This window comes from Lissotriton vulgaris, chromosome 4_1 (genome assembly GCF_964263255.1).
Source record: "Lissotriton vulgaris chromosome 4_1, aLisVul1.2, whole genome shotgun sequence".
In the NCBI taxonomy this organism is placed as follows: domain Eukaryota; kingdom Metazoa; phylum Chordata; class Amphibia; order Caudata; family Salamandridae; genus Lissotriton; species Lissotriton vulgaris.
This window is the reverse complement of record NC_141691.1, coordinates 1,123,058,293-1,123,074,252: the sequence shown is the minus strand read 5'-3', so window position 1 is coordinate 1,123,074,252 and position 15,960 is coordinate 1,123,058,293. Positions and strand designations below refer to the sequence as shown.

Here is a 15,960-nt window from a genome sequence, read left to right as displayed (position 1 = left end):
GAATACCGGTTCACTGTGGATTACTAGCCTGGGACACAGAATCCTAAAGACTATCTCTACACACATGCTAAGCCAACCACTACTGGAGAAGAGTCAGAAACTGAAGAAGTCAAGGAGTATGTCAAAAATGTAGCCGAACGGTCCTGTCCTCTGCTGATTTCAGAGGATGAGATTGTGGATGCAACAAGATTGGATGAATGTCTTCAGGTGGTCCTATCAGCTTTGACATCCAGGAATTGGAAGGTGCTGTCTCAGGGTTTGTCCCATCAAACTGCTGAGGGCAGGAAAACCCTTTTGTCGCTGCATTAAGTTCCCCATGAGCTGGTGGCATCTCTGGAAGGCTGTTTATGGAGAGGATCTAGGTAAGTGATACCTGGACTGTGCCAACAGCAAGTGGTAGATCTAGCCCATACAGCTTACCAAAGGGTGCTCAAAATAAAATCCAGACTTAGGTGCAAGTTTGGTTCCCTGGACTTGATGAAAGGTTGTAAGCAGACTGAGTGCTACTGCCTCCTGTATCAAGCTGCTGGCCCGGCAGTTCTGCATGCACTTATTCTCACGGAGGACATTATAACTTTTTCCATGGCACATAGCTTATGTCGATTTTGGAACCTTACCTGATGGCCGGCACATGCTGGTGGTACTCAATGACTTTTCAAAATATCCTGATGTTAAAATCTCGGATTCCATGACCACCAGTCAGATTGTGCCCTGTTTGGAGAAGGTCATGGCGACTCATGGGATGTTGAAAGAGCTCTGCATAGATAATGGGTGTCCCCTTTTCAAGTCAGGAGTTCACAGGCTATCTGAAATCTAGAAGTATTTGTCACAGTGGACACTCCTATATGACCCCAGGTGAATGGAGAGACTGAGCGCTTTATGAGTACGCTAAACAAAAATTGCCCTAGCTGATTACCAGAATTTGGAATGAGCCCTGTATGCCTTCTTATGAGAGTATAGACTTACACCGCACGCCACCACTAGAGTGAGCCCCAGCACTCTGTGCAGGAATAGGGTGGCGGCCGACACCAATCCTCCCCTCGTGGAGTCGTCGGCACTCAGAGATGCGGTGCAGAAGCATTGCACCAGCGAAAGGTGCAGAACGACAAAACATCAGTGAAACAGAGGGCCCAGGTAAAGCCAATTGGTGATCTGGTACGGTCAAGCAAGTTTGAGCTTCCATTTGAAGTTAATCCATCAAAGGTCAGTGCTGTTCAAGGGACAATGGTGACGGTAAAAAGGGCTAATGCCACTATCACTAGGAATGTTGTTTTCTTCAAATGATACATATCAAATGACCTCACTTCAGATGATGATCATCGATCTTCCCACTTAGAGGACCTGGAGGTGACAAAGACCTGTTGCTGGGTCCCATGGGAGGTCCTACTAAAATTCTCTCTGAACATTTATCTGAGGCGATACTCAGCACAAGGTTCATAGATCTTCCAGTTCCCCTGAGGGCAGCGCTGGAACCAGTTCATCTGAAGGTGTCCCGGGAGTAGTCTCTTTACAAAGGGAGATGCTTGAGGAAAAGACTCGCCTGATCAAAAGAAGGGGAATGACTAAGTACCATGTCAGACCGCAAACAGTTGTCTCTACCCAAATGAAAGACTTTGTGCTGAACTGACCCTGTTGGGGCTGTGGCTGACCAACGCTGGGCACAAGAGCACAGATCAGATGATCGTGGCCTGCAGTCATGAGCAGGAACTATGATGTGTTACCTACTTTATTGGTTTTCGTTCTCGTTTCCGGATTGTGTTTAATTATGCTTGTTCTGTCAGTGTGAGGAGGAATGTTATGTTGGGAGTAAAGAGTAAAAGAGTTTTTTTTTTAAATAAATCCCTAGCATGGCCCCGGTAATGGTGGTGGCTGTGATGTCCAGTGGGCTAGATAATAAAAGGAACAAGGACCTGACCTCATGGTTCAGATCCACCACAATACCTGTGTCCGGCGTACTTATTTGTGGTGGGCAGGGGATACGTCACTGAGCATGGCCAACAGCTAGGCCGCTTACCCTGGGCTTACACATGCAACAGATTTCTGAAGTCTTCACCACAGCATACAAGGATGTTTACAATAACACTCAATCCTCAGTACCATTGTGAGAGGTACAAAACATTAACATTTTCTGACACAGAGTCATTCAACTATTTAAATGCTAAAATGAACCTATATTCTAGGTGCGAAACAAAAATCAGACTTAAAAAGTGACATTTGCATTAAATTTACAAGAAGAACACATAATTCCATTATTTCATATTAGAAAGTATTCAAATTCAAATGAAATAATTATTGCATATTCACTGATTATGTGTAGATGTAAAAGGCTCTATGCATTTTATTAGAGTCTCTAGTAGTGCATTATAGCATAGGGACCAATGGCATTTCTTGAGCATCAGGATTACGCAGATTAAAATGTCGCTGCAGAAGGCAGTATGGAAGTAACGGTATAATACACAAGCCGCAACTGGAAGCACACAGAACAGAGTGGAAACACAGAGAATAGACCGGAAAAACACAGACTAGAGCGGAAACACAGAGAATAGACCTGAAACACACAGACCAGAGTGAGACATCTTGGATTTTTGGCATCCTTACTTGAATTTATTTCTTTCTTCGCGTTCTATCCTCTGCAGCCTCTCTTCTCGCTCCTGACGCCGCCGCTCTCGCTCAGCTGCTAGCGACTCCTGGTGCTGGCGGTAGGATGATGTGAGGAGACCACCCAGGGCCGGCCTGCGAAGCAAAAAGGATCACATTTCTGACAGCCATTTTTATTGATTACACTGACACATCTTGTTAGCAATCACATGGTGTTCCTGTTAAAAATTATCCAGTTTGATAAAGATCTGAGCAGACCGACAAACACTGAGTCCACCATAAACGGCACTTTATTGAGGTGCGAGGAGCTTTAGGGTACTTTCTGCGCACTATGTTCCGCAGATGCTGTTGAGAGTCCTTAGACCCAGTTATGGATCCTTCCCTAAAATGTGAACTTTCCTTGACTATATTATCAATACCATGTGTGCTCTGTGTCATAATGCACAGCAAATGCTTGCTGGGGAAACTATATAAACTCCAGTCCGGGCTCGTGCACTTTGGAGCACAGGCACATTCCGAGGTAATGCACACCTAATGTAGTGACATGAGTTACGGGCTGGTGTATTGTTCTCCCATGTGGTGCTGATAACAGTATGTAACCTGAGCAGCCCATTCAGCATAATGAGTTTCCACAGCAAGCACCCACAATCCCTCACGAGGAGGGCAATTCAATTTGCAATAAATACTGGTTGTTGAGTTCGATTTTGGGTGAAACATCTCATTCTGACTTATTTACGTTTGCGTGCCAGACTATAAATCTACTGAGCCTCAGTCACTGTAGCCTACTGAAAAAATACCTCTGCCCCAAACTGAATTCTGTAGGTAAGAATATTGTTATAGACACAGGAAATCTTTTTTTATATAAGTTAAAGAGAACATATTGCAGACAGGTGTAAGAGATTTAGGGAAATAGTTTGAAGGAAAAATTGACGGTTGCTGCCTACGCAAGCTCATGGTGTAGCAACATCCAGAGTTAGACAACAATGAAAGATTAAAATATAAGCCTGGAAATGAAAATCTAAAATTATAAATCTCTACCAAGGAATACAGAACTATGAAGATTAGTAAAGTCATGATTTTCCAGACAATCACTGTTAACAACCTAGATTGTGAGGCTAAATACTATAGTAACTGCATTGCACTAAACACTATAGGTAATACACAAGTAAGTGCTCACCAAAGGAAGTTGACAACATATATATATATATATATATTCAAAAGTTCCAAAATAACGGTGCTCTCAGATCGTAAAATCACACACCGTGTGTGATTTCGCGATCTGAGAGCACCATTATTTTGGAACTTTTGGAACTTTGAATACCGGCGTGCTCGGCCGGCATTGGTGCCACCTCCCTCGGGGCCGCAGTCAGCGCGCGCAGAGCGGACTTGGAAAAAAAAATATATATATATATATATATATATATATATATATATATATATATATATATATATATATATATATATATATTCAGTGACCTAACGCAGCTAAGTAATAATGTAAGTTTTCAGCTTCTTGAGTTTCTTGAAGAGGAGAGAAGACAATTGGAATGCCAAAGTTTAGAGCCAAGAATGAATAACGATGGGAAAGACAATATTTATAGTGTTGATTGACAGCCTTTTGGTTTTTGTCAATATTTACTTTGTTTTTACATGATTTATGCAATACTTTATTGTGCGGGAGCTTCCGGCCTTTGCCAAAATAAACAACAAACATTGTTAAAAGCAAAAATATGTTCTGGTGTCAAAAAGTACACTTTGCCATTGTAGTCCCACGCACTGAAGGGAACTACGTTCTGCATGGATATGGCAGGGCAGAATGTCATTGTTCACAGTGAAATTAGCCAATGGCTGAAGAGGGATAACCCATTTCCCCATGCTTTATGCTGCAGTGCCTGGCAGAAAAATGTGAATTACAATAACAGACCAATGGATGAAGAGGGCTGGATGAAAGCCTCTAATCTAAGCTGATTATATATAATTGTAGTAAAATCAAAAGTCCTCGACTACTGCCAAACCTAATACAAATAGTCTTGATATGATATAGAAATTAAAAGATAATTGCCCTGGTAAATGTAATGATGTTAAAAAACGACCATAACCTTATGTTTACTTTCGGAAAGCAGACTGAGCTAGCAGTGCAAGAATGCTTATGGGAGTTGATGCAGGGGATAGTGGAAGTGACATCACACACTCACTGGACCCAAATTATTTCACAAGGTTGACATAATGTCCCACCTTTAATCTCACAATCGCCTCCAGTTCGCTGTTGAGGTGCTTAAGGGAAGCATGACGTGACATTTGCACAATGAGATCAAGGCTATCAAAGGCCTCTCTAGTTTTTAGGGCTTGTCTATCAGACAGCGCAAGCTGTATGGTTGCAAAAAAATCTACTGTCAGCTTACAGCAGACTTAGAGTCTGCCTATCGCTTACCAATGGTAAGCTTTATTGTCCTTCAAATTTGATTCCTTTATATTCTTTAGCTGGTGAGGGCTTTCCTTCCCCTGGATAACAGTCTAATTTCTTGTGTCCTTCCAGTGCTTACTTTTCAGGAGCTACTTGTTTGTTTTAGCCGAGGCATTCCATGAGAGTACATATGCTTTCCAGGGGTCTCCTTCAAGTACTACTCTCCCCTCTTCTGCAGTGCTTCATATTGCTCTCTCTCACCCATGTGCATCTTCCTGCCCCATCTGTATTAGGCTCGCCTTCATGTGCTTCCTCTCATATTGCTTTCTTGCTGCTGTGCTTCTCTCTTGAGTGCTGCTCTACCTCCAGCCGGCCACTCCCAGTTGATGCCATCTCCTTCCTGACCACTTCCAATTGCTGTCCCCTCCATCCTACTGTATTTTTAGGTCTTGCCTAGGCAGCACTTGTGATGTCTCTTTGAGACATACTGTATTCAGGTATGGACTTTAAGCTTTGCCCATTTTCCGCCCATCTTTTCAATTGGCTCCTTTTACTTTCCTTTGTAAAGGATGGATTTTGATTTGTGAATAGGTTTAGTAGTCCCTCCTTAGTACCGCCATCTCATCTGTTGTTACTTCGTTTGAGGACAGCCCCTCAATGCCAATAGATCAAAACAATATAATTGCGAAACCTATTGCATTGTAAATGCTTGTTTAGCTTGTTGCCGAGCTGTGTAATACCACCATATACCTGCATACCAGACGGCTGTCAAATCAGTGTCCCAGCAACTGATGTCTCTCTTCATCCCACCCCAACTATTTGTTCTATATAACTTTGCTCATGGAACAGGTGAGGACTTACTTGTTTTAAGCCCACGCTTGCAATGCCGTGATAAAACAATGTCCTTGTAGGAAATGCTGAGAAACACAACTTTGTTATCAAGTAACTGTGTAAGATTAGTTGTAGTAGCTCTACAGCCGTCCCACAGAAACTAGCAAGAAAATGAAATAAATTATCTTTCATCTGAAACAAAACGAACCACAAGATGAGATGCAACTTGGCAAACAAAAGCAGTCAGTTAGGTTGCACAGAATTAAGCAAAAATACACTTGTGCTAAATGAAGAGTATTCCTGTCACCATAAAAAGCACAAACATGCACTCTGTAAACATGGCATCATGGCCTGGCACTCATGCTGAAATTATGAAAAAATGGAAAGGGGTGTCTGCACATGGTAGTGTACTGGCAAAGAGGGCCTTCTTCCATTACTTTGAGCTCAAGCTGGCCCTCCTCTCATACCAAGGTAGTCAGAAAACCAACAAAGGTGAGGGCGAGCTCAAGTCTAAGCAGAAGGGAGCTAAGAGACATGCCAGAGGAGCATGGAGGTGGCACATACACAATCCTTTGCTAGAGGGCCAATACCAGAAAATACTGTGTGCAAAGGACACATTCTGATTGGTTGACCAATTACTAACGTTTCCTTTCGGGTGCTGGCCGGTGTTATTTATCGCCTATTCCCATTTTACTGATCTTTGAAGGATGAATGACCCGAGTTGGGCTAATAAGGATTGAAACCTGCAACATTAAATTTACACACGAATCTTGGCAGTGGATAATGCACTGAGCTATGTTACAAGCTTTACCAATACTTGTAGATAAATACCCAATGCAATATCCACTTTCACTCGAAACCCAGAGATGGAAAATATAGGTACAATTATTACTAGTTGGTGAGAAATGACTGCTGCAATAGGGCACTTTCTCAGTTTCTGACAATTTAACTGTGCTGCAAGAGAGGAGCCATGAAGTTCCTTAGGGACAAGGGATGCTATCTCTGCTGCCAGCAAATGTGTACATCCAGAAGTGTTGTTTTTTCAATCTGTATGTGTGTACATGTATTTTGTATAGTATGAATCTATCAGAATCACAGTAGAGGGCTGTACAGGGTCAAAGGTGAAGATACAGCAGGCTAATTAGAGGGGTTGCTGGGTTCTGGGACGAGAAATAGATTATTACTTCATCTTGAAGCAGTATTCTTTAAAGAGGAGGGTCTTCAGCTACTTTCTAAATAGAAGCAGGGTTGGAAATGTCCTGATGGATAGAAGGGCTATCAGAGTTTTGGGGAATTAGAAGGGATTATGGTGATGATCCTTGAATGGTCACAATAAAGGCAATGAAAGATGCCAGCAAGACTCCCAATTTTGTTCAGACTTGATGAGACTGGTGTCTCATTCGACAAAGGTTAAAATGGACCTACAATATTTAAAGAATTTGGTGCTCTGACTGTCAGGATGGTGAGTCCAGGCCAGGCTAGATCCAGATCTGCATTTGCACATGCTCAGCAATGCTTGCAATCTAATTTCTAGTAATTTTTCCACTGAATGGACTGTTGGCAACTAACAAGTGTGTCTGTCCTGAGGATGATATCGGACAGCGAAGAAGTGAAGTTTTGCTGCAGATCTTTTTCAAATAGATTTCTTCACGCCTTAACCTAAAAGGTTATAATCTTCCAAAACTCGTAGAATTAAAAAAATAATCTTGTTATTGCGTCCACCATGCTGTTCCAGGTGGGTTTCCATCAAATTTGGACTGTGAATGGCATGCACTAAAAATTCGGCCATTAACTGTTCCTTTATATAAACTTTGTGGACAACCACGGTATGCACTTTACAACGAAACTGACTTTTTGGGCCTGGAACCTTAAGAGATTTCTTGCTCATCATCATTACATTTGTCTTGGAAGCAAAACGAAGAAATCCAACGGGCAAAACAGACTGAAAAATGAAAAATTATTCTGGCACAACAATGAAGTGCTTGCATTCCTTGGCTAAATGCCTTCTCTTCCTTTATAGTCCTTTAAATTCACCAGCAGACATACAAGAGGACTACGCGCCGCACATATCATTTTGTCATCTGCATAATTCAAAATTCTACCACGGCATGGCCGACTTCAATGTGCCCAAAGCTACAGCACGTGGAAGCATGCCATTTCAAACATTACTCTACATCACTTCAATAAAATATATTGCAATATATATTGTCCCTCCTGAAGAAAGAGAACACGTTGAGAATAAAGCCCGATACCCTGTAAATGCTGTTCTTGGCAGTATGCTGAACTGGCAGTGCCACAGTTGGATATCACCCAAACTCAAAAACGAAACTTCCAATCGACTCTTTACATCTTTACATTATGAAGAGCTGATAGGACTCCTGGGCACATCGATTCCTTTCAAAGCATGTACTTCAGATTGGGACCTTCCACTCAAAGTCCTCGACATAGAAAATACTTGGAGCATGCCTCGCTCACTAAAGCAAGGGTCATTATAAAATGTGTTGCCAAGCTTCATGCAAATATCTGGGTACCAGTGTTTCACAAGTGATGTTTTCCCCACACAAGTAAAATATAGCATGGTAGAACATGTAGAAATGGTGCAAGTATTATTACAGCCTGCCCGCCCTGGTCCGACTCGGCAAGCAGTGCCGTTGTGCGGAGGGCGGACAGGCAAGAGCCAGGCTGCACTTCCGGTTAGCCGGAGCTGAGGTTAGCGCTCTAGTGGCTACCTCACTCCGGGCTATTTAGGCCGCCCTGACTCTCGGGCACGCGCGGTAGGGAGACGGTGGCAGTGTCTCCCGGACCCGCTGCTGCTTTGTGAGTATTAATAACATCAGAGTGTCTTCAGCGATACTACTTGGGCTGCGAGAAGCATTTTACCAGAACGGAAAGATTTTAATAATTGCTCGCTTTTAAATTTACCTGACAGATTAAACGGGTCATTTCAACCCAGCATTCTCTCCCACTCTTATCGCTCGCCTGGGCTCGATATTACAGCCTACCCGCCCTGGTCCGACTCGGCAAGCAGTGCCGTTGTGCGGAGGGCGGACAGGCAAGAGCCAGGCTGCACTTCCGGTTAGCCGGAGCTGAGGTTAGCGCTCTAGTGGCTACCTCACTCCGGGCTATTTAACCACGCCCTTCCCATAAGCGTGCAGCGGTTGCGCGCAGGGGGCGCCTTCGAGCGCGCCTAAGAAGCGCCGGAGAAAAGCCCGTCTGCGCCCGTCCGCGACAGGACGGGACGAGGGGCGATGGATCCTGGTCATTTCCCCCAAACAGTCACTGGTAAGGATACCCATTCCCTCATTTACTCAGCCCACACTTTACGTAGCCTTAGACCACCTACATGCTGTAGCACAGTCATACCCTGGTATCGCATTGAGGATGCCTACTCTTGTCCTCTGTGTCGACGCCTATTGAACAACAACTCGCCCCCCCAGATTCCAACGCTTCTGTTAAGGGTTTGAAAAGCTTCCTCCTAAATGTACGTTCCTTACCTAAACACCAACATCAGGTTTGGGACTTAATACATTCCATCCAACCAGATATATGTTTCCTTGTGGAAACCTGGCTGAAACCCCATACAGTCACAGCTATTGCAATGGGGATTCCCTCTGGGTACAAAATCAAACATCTTGACAGAGATATTAAAACCGGAGGTGGTGTGGCAATTATATATAAGGATAATATACAATGCACCATCATTGAACAACACTCTAACTCACAATTAGAAATTCTGCTTTTTAAAATTCACTTAACTAATCACTTCACCTGGAAGGGTGCTTTGGTTTATCGACCCCCGGGAGCTGATCCCAATTTTGCACTCACTCTTCAGGAAATTTTAGCCCCACATATAAAATCCAAAGAAGATTTTTTACTTCTAGGTGATTTTAATATACACGTTGATCAGCCAATGTTAACCGATTCCACGGCTCTAATCACAGATCTATCGAATCTGGGCTTGGAATTAAAAAATCAAGGACCTACTCACATAGGGGGACACATGCTTGATCTTATTTTTTCCAATTCCACCAAAATAAACTGTTCTCTGGCCACAAGTATATTGTGGACCGATCACTTTTTGTTGGAATTCACGCTACCAACCCCTGCGAAACCCACTAAGAATGCTCCTTCCCCCCCCTCATGGAGACGTCAATGGCATAAAGTCAATGCTAACACAGCTCAAGAAGCATGGACAGATCCCAACTTTTTAGAATCTGATACAGCGGATCTAGCTCTAGCTAAGCTGAATGAATCTATTAAAAAAGCTATTGATACTATTGCTCCCCTAAAAAAACACAAACAACATCCAGTGTCAAAACAAGAAAAATGGTATACTACGGAATTGAGAGCAGAGAAACAAAAATGCAGACGTATGGAGAAAGCCTGGAGAAAAACTAAAAATGAAGACAGCCGATTGATCTTTTTAAAAGCCCAATCAGAATACTATAAAAATATAAAGATGGCAAGAAAACAACAATTAACACAACAAATAGCAGAAGCAGGCAACAGCCCTAAGGAGCTTTTTAACATTCTCCAAAACTTTATAAAGCCTACAGCTTGTGAAAGCTCAGACGACTTCTCGCAGGATTTGTGCGACAAAGTCTCGTTGTTTTTTGAGGATAAAATCAACATCATATATGAAAAAATAGTAGCTGCCAACAGTATCAGCAAAAATAAAACTAAACTCTGTTCCACCACGATTACTACTACAGACAATAAACCTTCTTTGACGTCCTTCCCTCCCATTACGCATACAGAGCTTCTTACTCTCTGTAACCATATCAAAACAGGATCCCCCAATGACCTTGTTCCAGCCAAAATGGTAGGCCCTTTGATTCCTCTATTAGGTCCCCATATACTTGAAATGGTCAACAACTCCCTTAGGACAGGCCAGGTCCCGGCAGATTGGAAAAAGGCAGTGGTGAACCCGATAAGAAAAAAGGCATCATCTCCCTGGACAGACCTATCCAACCTACGTCCCATCTCTCTCCTACCCTACCTGGGCAAGATCACGGAGAAGCACGTGAACACCTATCTTTCCCAACATCTGGAAGCGACGGAAGGCCTGGACCATTCTCAATCCGGGTTCAGGCCGAACCACAGCACAGAATCAGCACTTCAAACAGTGACCAATAACATCAAAATGGCACTGGAGGATGGTTGCTCTATGATTCTGGTGCTGTTGGACCTTTCCGCCGCTTTTGATACGGTGTCTCACAAGGTGCTTCTCCATCGCCTAAAGGAGGTGGGAATAGGGGGAGAGGCTTTGACATGGTTGGAGAGCTTCCTGTCCGGGCGTTCTCAAGAGGTTAGGCTGGGCGCCCATACATCCACCCACAGGGAGCTCAATAAGGGGGTGCCACAGGGCTCCTGTCTGAGCCCCACACTTTTCAACATATATGTGGCCCCCCTTGCCAACCTAGCGAGATCTTTCGGGTTCACCCCCGTGTCGTACGCTGACGACACCCAACTCCTTTTTCCCTTTAAAAATCTTACGCCTGCAGTTAAAAGATCATTTGCAGATGGCATGAGAGCCATTGCAGACTGGATGTCATCAAACTGTCTGCAGTGTAATGTCGGGAAAACCGAAGTTATGTTGTTCGGTCAAGCGATGACACACTGGTCATCAGATTGGTGGCCTCAAGAACTGGGTCCTGTCCCCACCCCCAAGAGTAAGGTCAGAAACCTGGGAGTATTATTTGACCAACAACTTACTTTCAAGGACCACGTTAATCAAGTAGCCGGCACCTGTTTCCGGGCTATAGGGATGCTAAGACGTGTCTTCCCCTATCTTCCGGATCACCACAGAAAAACTCTGGTGCAGGCGCTTGTTATCAGTAGGGTCGACTACTGCAATGGATTGCTCCAAGGAGCCAACGAGGAGCAACTCAAGAAATTGCAGGTTATTCAAAACACTGCCGCAAGGATTGTCATGAATGCTCCTCCCAGGACACCATCCAGCCCCCTACTGTCTCAGCTTCACTGGCTTCCAGTGAAGAAGCGAGTTCAGTTCAAGACTCTTTGTACTATACACAAGAGCCTAACGGGGATGGGCCCTAAGTATTTCACTGACATCTTTCAGCCTTACATTCCAGGACGCTCTTTGCGTTCCAGTAACCAGCAACTTCTTAAAACACCCAGAATCAAGAAAACCAGACAAGGTGGCCGTGCATTGGCCCACACTGGACCCACACTATGGAACTCACTACCGCCTGAACTAAGGTCAACCACCAATCATATGATGTTCAGAAAAAATCTAAAAACTTACCTGTTTCCTAGCTATTAATGTCACTTTATCCCTGAATACATTGTCACTCCCACCTCCATCTGCAGTCATAGCGCGGAGATACCCCTTCGGGGGTCTAGTCTGGCGCTCTATAAGCAAATAAAATAAAAATAAAAAATAAATAAAATAAAATAAATAAATAAATAGTACCTCATTTTATGGGTTACTGACCCAATACACACCAGTTTTTGCAGTTCCGAGCTGCAATCTAGCACCCTCTGTTGGTGGGTATTTATTTATTTATTTTATTTGTTTATATTTGTATGGCGCACAGCTACCCAACAAAGGGTTTCCCGGCGCAGCAGATCCCAATGTCAATGCGGTTACAGAAAACTAGATGTTAAATAGCCATGTTTTTAAGGCTTTTCTGAATTTGATGTAACTCGGCTCAGACCGCAATGTATGTGGCATTGAATTCCAAAGTGTAGGTCCTAGGAGTGAAAAGGACTTGCCACCCATACGTGACAGCTTGATCTTTGGAATTTCAAAATGATTTGCCGTGGAAGACCGAAGAGATCTGGAAGGACGATAGGGGCGCACCAGGTTTTGCAGGTATTTTGGAGCGGTATTGGTGGAAATCCTGTGCATAAAGCATAGGGATTTAAATTTGACTCGATTTTCAATTTTTAGCCAGTGTAACTTCCTGATATATTTAGTGGTTGGAGTAGAGATGGGAATTTTCCAGAGTAGTCTGGCTGCTGCATTTTGTACTGACTGTAACCTGCGGACAGTAGCTTTATTCGCCCCCAGGTACAAAACGTTGCCATAATCTAGCCTGGATGTTATTAGGGCGTTGACAACTGTTTTCTTGGTGTTTTCAGGCAGCATCCAACAGATCTTTTTTAGCCATTTCAATATGGCGAAGCAGGTGGCCGAAGTCTTTACCGCTTGCTGGTGTAAACTGAGTGAGTCGTCAATAATGACGCCCAGGTTGCGAGCATGAGTGACAGGGGTAGGGGGGGTGCCCATTTCAGTTGGCCAGTGTTGGGGTCCCCAGAGTTCTTTATTTTTGCCCAACACGATTAACTCGTTTTTTTCGCCGTTTAGATCTTACCATACCTTACGGGTGTATTGCTTCTGAGGCTATGTAGAAATAAAATGCTTTTTATGCTGGAAGCTTTCTTCTCATGGGTGTCAATTAAGGGTCACCATGGGAGCAGCTGCTACCACTTTCTTACTTTGAAGTACCCTTAGCAATGCCCATAGTAACACTGATGTACAGGTCATGACGGTAGCAGCAGGATCATAGGGCAGTTTCTATTCCTTGACCTGTGTTGGCTCTTCACAGTTAACAGGAAGCTGATGAGGGGCAAAAAGTGTGGTAAGGGGTCAACGCTGGGACACCATCTAGAGGCGAAGGATGCATGATTCTACTTCCGCTACAGCTGGCATTTTGGTGACTTAGCTTTCATGATTCTGCAACTGTTAGATGATTAGTACTGTATGCACCATGGGGGGTGCTGACGATCAGCCAATACTCCAGTTCTGATTAGTTTCCAATTCACATTTAAATAATTGCAAAATGTTACTATCTGCAAAGCTACAGATTAGCGACACCAGAATAATTCTGTTGAAGCCTTCTGGTCAGTGCACCCATTCTCCTCAATGTCATTTTGTGTTTAGCATATTTACAGGGTTTTTATTGTCAGGTGGCTAGATCTGTTGCCGTCTGAAGCATCAGTCACTTGTAAAAAGTGACTTCCGGCATAGACAGCCTAGCTATGAGCAGACACGCTCACGTCTATTGCGCTGTAGTGTCATAGTTAACTGTTCTCTTTAATTCACAACCTTCTTTTGAGTTAGTCAGTGAAGGTGGAAAATGTCACGTGCAACTTCAACCGAAAATCACAATACAGATTTGTAATAATAAGGAAGATAATTCAAACAAATAGAGTCTCGTGAATTAGCCGCAGATACAATAACTAAGGAAATATAATTATTTCAGAAACGCAACCGAAGTGCAAAGCCACATTCATCTAGCAACCACAACGAAAAGACGGCATTTAGAGGTCTACTGCCTAAGCATTCCATACTCCTTCACAGATAAAGGCCACAGTCAGAACCTGATAGTTAGAAATGTCTTGCTCCATATTTTTTGATATCACAAAAACTCTACTGCATCCTATATGGGAAATTGTGAGGGGAAATCTTCCCTAACTGGTAGGAAGAGAGAGCCAGGCGGTAAAGTTGTAAAAACAAAAAGTACAGGGGCCATAGTTTTCCTTAGTCTAATGCCGAGTTTGCCAAATACAAAGACTGCCAATTCTTTATTCCATCTCTTACCTCTTTCTTCCACCATCCTACAAACCCTGTCTCTCTTCCTCAATCTTGCAGGCATGGGCGTTTCCTGGGTGCAAAGAGGGGGCACTTGCTCTCCTCTCTCCCCTCCCTCCCACCTTCCCCCCTTCGAGATCCTGGATTTTTCACTTGGCCTCTAAAGATATTTCAAGAACACATGCGATCTTGAATTTTTTTTCTTATGTCCTCCCCGAAAAAATGTCTGCGGACGCCCATGCTTGCAGGCTCTTTTTATTTTAACTACTGCTTTCTAACTTGTCACTGAATTCCTGTCATGGGGGAAGCTGACAGCAGAGTTGGAAGCCATCAGACTTTGGTTCTTCGCACACCCATAGCTACTGGTTGTCACTTTGGCTTCATAGTGGATTTCACGGTGGCTGGGCTAACAATATCTGAATTTATTGTGACCATGAAAGGGAACCCATCTGCATATGTAATAACAGTTCATAAACATGTGTTTTAAGGAGTTTGTGATAGAGGATTCAGGCAAAAATAATTGCAACCATTTTCAAAATTGTTCCGAAGTGTTTTGGACCTTTTGCCTCTTCGAACATATGACAAAGCCGTCCTTACTGTAAGCTATGTTCACTTCTAGCCACAGAATAATTTTGGGCTCGAGTCATCAACTTTTATGCACACGTAATTTACACTAATCTGCGTGAAAAGGGACCTAAAGGGGGCAATTTCTTGATACTGATTCACAGAACAAGACATTTCCACCTGCAGATTGTAATGTTTGCTGTGGCCATTTAAATATCTAGTGTAAATCTGGGCCAGGGACGGGAAGGGAAGGTTCCCAGGAAATTTTTAGCCTGAGGTTTAGACCATCTAATATACATTACTTTGGGGTTATTGCACATGTACCTTCAGCACCTGCAGGGGGTAACAAAGACCCCTGCCCCCCCCCGAGCTCCGGGGGCCCCAAGATTTCAAGTGGCCCCTACCTTCGTGGTGCCCCTATTAAGCCAACAGCCAATGAATATCTGTGAGATATGTGAGGCTCAGGGGCCCTTCTTCAAATTGTGCGGGTTGGCCCCCTCATGTTGCGATATCCGACTGAGCACACCTTGCTCTGCCCTTACTGGGGTCATTAAGGCAGCTGCAAGTAAACTGCGACCCTAAAGCCTAGTTTCGTTTCTGTGGTTTCAATCCCTGATCCTCCCCGGATCACGCAGGATTACATGATCGGAAGCTACTGTTTATTTCTAAGTGAAATAGTTAAAATCTTGCAGCGGTGACCAACAAAATAGTTTCCCGTGTAAAGTGTTTTATCCAGTCTCGAATGCCCTTTTGAGCTGTAGGACAAACGTATTTCTTTCTTTCAGAGTCATCAAAAGCCTTCAGATTGGAATGCATAATAGGTTTTGTGAAGCACTTAAAATCATCATTTCTGAATGTGTGTGTCTACAGAAACACTGAACAAAGTTGTTTTTAAGATAGCTTCGCTAACACTGTTGAATGCCTGAAATTCCTGAAAACCAAGATTGTTGTTTTTATTCCATCTCCTGCCTTTCTTCCCCCACCTTAAACTCCCTGCCTTCTT

General features: G+C 43.6%; 1 protein-coding gene across 7 annotated transcripts in view; it reads right to left on the bottom strand.

The window, feature by feature from the left end:
* The window catches only part of FHOD3 (formin homology 2 domain containing 3), a 1,375,152-nt gene that overhangs the window by 242,623 nt on the left and 1,116,569 nt on the right, over nt 1-15,960 (bottom strand). For all 7 annotated transcript variants that reach the window (XM_086965361.1, XM_086965359.1, XM_086965360.1 and 4 more), the window contains one exon: nt 2,599-2,733. In XM_086965361.1, the coding sequence (XP_086821487.1) occupies nt 2,599-2,733 (135 nt within the window). The remainder of the gene's footprint in view (nt 1-2,598; nt 2,734-15,960) is intronic.